The sequence below is a fragment of the Trichomycterus rosablanca genome, chromosome 20 (genome assembly GCF_030014385.1).
Source record: "Trichomycterus rosablanca isolate fTriRos1 chromosome 20, fTriRos1.hap1, whole genome shotgun sequence".
Taxonomy (NCBI): Eukaryota; Metazoa; Chordata; class Actinopteri; order Siluriformes; family Trichomycteridae; genus Trichomycterus; species Trichomycterus rosablanca.
This window is the reverse complement of record NC_086007.1, coordinates 7,009,183-7,013,185: the sequence shown is the minus strand read 5'-3', so window position 1 is coordinate 7,013,185 and position 4,003 is coordinate 7,009,183. Positions and strand designations below refer to the sequence as shown.

The following is a 4,003-nucleotide window of genomic DNA, read 5'->3' as shown; positions in this document are numbered from 1 at the left end:
AATGATTCGACTTTGCTGTTTATCCATCATTGAATTTAAAGAGCAAAATTGCGTTAAAATAATAAGTCAAATAAAGTTGCCAGTGTAATTAGTTATACTAAAACTAGAAAAGCTTAAATTAAATTAACTTGTTAGTAACACAGACATAAATTACATTTTAGTTTAAGCAAACAAGCATACAAACCAACAAAAAAAATCACCTGGATGCTACAATAATATTTCAAATGCAACAGTTTTGAAAAAAAATATAGTTATGTATAGACCAGACCATGTTGTAGTCCTCTTCTATTCCACTGACCTGAACCTGTTGATTACAGTGTATATACAGTATATATTAGTAATTATAGGAAAATTACAGTTATATAACTACTAATGTTTTCTGTCACAAGGCATCATCCACAATGTATCTTATATTGTGGAATCAAAATAGTGAAAAGTAATATTGTGAGTAATAATACATAGTAAATGGATGTATGCACTGGAAGTACATTTCAACTTGTATGTCATCATTCTAGATAATCAAATAAGCTGGCCACTATTAAATTAATAATACACAAGAATGCCCTAATTAAAAAGATACCATGCTTACCTGCGTGACATCCGAGAGAGACGGCTCCATACTCTGTGAAGAAAAAATGAAAGCATTCATTGTTTGAAAAAAATTATAATTTATACATTGCAATATGTAATAAACTAGTTTAGATTATTTGTATTAGACATTGTTTTAGACATTTTTCCAGCATTATCACTGTGCACAGCATTTCCTATGTATTAATAATCCATATTCATTTTTAGGTAAGTTTAACTAAACTCTTCTACAGTATTATACTGATACAGTTATACACATTATATATAAACAAAACATCTAATTATTCGTTGGTAAGATTTCAAAAGAAATGATCAGTTAATAATAAACATTTGTGGTGCTGATACATTTGAACATCTTTAATATCTTTTGTCATTTTTTTTATTTTTTAAAACAGAATAAAAATGTTTTAGCATTTAATGGGTCAATTACTGTTATATGTAAAACTGTGCTGTTAAATCTGTTATTTATTTTTGACAGCTCAAATGTATCAGTTAATCACGAACAGACACTATATGTGGCAAATACAAGTTCTGTCAAGTGAGTGAAAAAGACTTTGTATGATTCATAACAAACTAATGAATATAACAAACATACCCGTCTCTAGACTGCAGCTCTTCAATCTGTCGCCTGATGGAATTGAAAAGACAAAAAACACAAATTTGTGAGGAAAAACATGCTTGAATGACACTGCATTTTTCCATGTGAAACAAAGACACCACTAAAGAACAAAATAATACCACAATTTGCATTATGTTCAGTTTAAGCTTTGTTATTTGTGTCTTCTTAACTCATAATATTACATATAAATTAGAAAATATATAAACTCACCTATATCTCTTAGTCATGTAGAAACACACGCCTCCAAATAAAATAGCAGTTCCCAAAACAGCAGCCACAGGAATAACAATATGATGGATTTTTGTCCCACCTAAAAAAAAGTTTCATTTAGAGCCATGGTGTGAATATTTCTAAAAACACAAGTATTTTGTCATTTGTAAACGGTATAATGCCAACTTTAAAAAGACTGATCTAGAAACTGGTTGGCTTTTATTTAAATATTTTAAATATTTACAGTTTGCATGAGTGATAACACGTGCAAACATTTATGATGCATTTTGACAACGTTCAAACTAACAAGGTTTAATGAACCTGAAATTTAGTGTTTCTAAACAGTACAATACAATTTAGCGCCTGTAATGTGATTTCAACAATTATTAAATTACCCACAATGCTCTCACTAATCCCTCCTGATATCTATTCAACTGCATCCACAAATTATTCATTCATTCCTTGTCTGTTTCACCACCGCTGTATCCTATTCAGGGTCACGGTGGGTCCAATTCACTGTGCGAAAGGTAGGAAACATCCCGGACATGTTCATGTCATGGACTGTAGGAGGAAAACGGAGCTCCGGAAGGAAACCAACATGGACACAGGGAGAACATGCAAACTCCACACAGAAAGGACCCGGGCCGTTCCAGTTGGGAATAACCCAAAACCTTCTTGCTGTGAGGCGACAGTGCTACCCACCGAGTCATCCATACACAAATTAGTGGTCATAGTCTTTATAAACCAGAACCTTTATATATTTGTAATTTTTTAATAGTGGCTAAACTGTCTAACAGTAACAACAACATTCTATTAGAACAGAAAATGCAATGTCTATTACGTTTTATGAAGATCTTGCGAGTGGTTTCTGTTTCCATTCCACCTTGAAAAGTAGCAGTGCAGGTGATGTCTGTGTGATCATCCTCCTCCGCAGAGGTAAAAGTGATCACAGACTCCACCTCCCAAACTCCATGCCCATTGTTCTTATGAGACTCATGAATTTTAGAACCACGTCGGTTCCAGGTGAGAACAGGATGGTGAGAGGGGCAGGTGTGTCGAACAAAGCACTTAGAAAAGACGATTGTTCCCTCCTCAAAGGATTCTTCATGAAACATTTCAGGTTTTTCTGCATTCGCTACATACAAAGATTAATAGATTATTACATACTTTTAACAATAAGTTAAAAAACCTTAAAACTCTCAACTAACTTCATGTCACACTGCAGGTTTTCTTGTCACTGTAACTATGCAACAGTAATATAACACTGATTTACATGTTACTATGAAAGTGTTCTATAGCAAATGTGTATGTCAATGTTACTGTTACAATTTTATGTAGCAAGTTTATATGTTACTGTCATTTTAAAACAATCATGAACAGCTGGTTTTCAGGTCAATGTCTCTATCTAATAATGTTATATAGCAAATTCTATGTTGGAGAAACTTTGTAACAATGCGTCAATGTCATTATGTAGCAGTTTTTTACAGCAGATTTTCATTTGTTTTACCAGCAGCTATCAGGGAACTACATGGCTTATCTTTTAATTTTTATTATTTAAATGAACCTTTCAGAGCTTACACACCTGTTATCAAATTATAGACTTTTTTTTTAAATGCTTATCACCACTTACTGAAAGCATGTGCCACAAATGATAATTGTGTTTAAAATGTTTGAAACACTGACTATACTCACGCTTTATGTTAAGACTTGTGCAGCTGTCCACAAAAGAGTATTTATCTAAGTCAGGTATTTCAGCCCTAAAACAGAATGGGCTGCTGTCGTGATTTTGGACATCATTTATCTCTAATGAGCAGTTTTTCTCCCCCAGATGACCAATGAGTTTTGTGCGGCCTTTGAAGCTGTCCACAATTTGTGTATGATCTTGATGATAGATGACAGTCCATGTCTTATCTTTTTTGTGCCAGATTCCCCTTATTCGAGAGTCAGGAAGTTTGGGGTCAGGGTAATTAAAGTGGCAGGGCAACACAACGCAAGATTTGACTAGTGCATCCATTTTGGGCTCAACTTCTGCACTCCAGGAGGTAAATACAGGTGTGAAGCCAACTGAAAGAGAATGAATACATTACTGAGCTAGAACATGCAGTTTTTAATTAATTAATTTATTTATTTTCTTTTGCAAATAATATAGCATTGCATAGTATAGCAGAAATCAAGTTTGGTTTGTACCTTGAAGACAAAGCAAGCAGAAGAATAAGTGTGACTGTGGATCCATTCTTCAACTTCTTTAAAAAAACAACAAATGTCTTAGGTCAGTAAAAGTTTGCAAGTCCTGTAATCAGTTTTTAATGCCATGTAAGCATACAATTACTGAATGAAGCCCAACTACTGCAAGATTTGGCAGGGTGAAGGCACTATACTTGGATCACCACTGATCAGGTATCATAACCATGGAAGCAACAGATAAAGGTATTTTAAATGGTGCAGGTAAAGAGTGCCACACATGTTGCTGGAGTTTTAAAATACCTCAGTGTTACCACCACAGGCCACCAAACAAAAGTTTACAGCTAAAAGCAGCACAGTTTGTAATTGTGTCTTCCAAGTGTGTAATAAGATGTCAGTGCTGAT

The 4,003-nt window shown here is 33.9% G+C and overlaps 1 protein-coding gene across 1 annotated transcript; it reads right to left on the bottom strand.

The window, feature by feature from the left end:
- Positions 1-248: 248 nt before the first annotated feature.
- Positions 249-3,650, bottom strand: LOC134334874 (myelin-associated glycoprotein-like). The gene is made up of 7 exons (XM_063017342.1): positions 3,605-3,650; positions 3,110-3,481; positions 2,259-2,552; positions 1,418-1,517; positions 1,184-1,216; positions 590-622; positions 249-304 (listed from the first exon to the last, which is right to left on the bottom strand). The coding sequence occupies exons 1-7, from the start codon at positions 3,648-3,650 to the stop codon at positions 286-288; spliced, it is 897 nt and encodes a 298-aa protein (XP_062873412.1). The 3' UTR covers positions 249-285.
- Between the last annotated feature and the right edge of the window lie 353 nt (positions 3,651-4,003).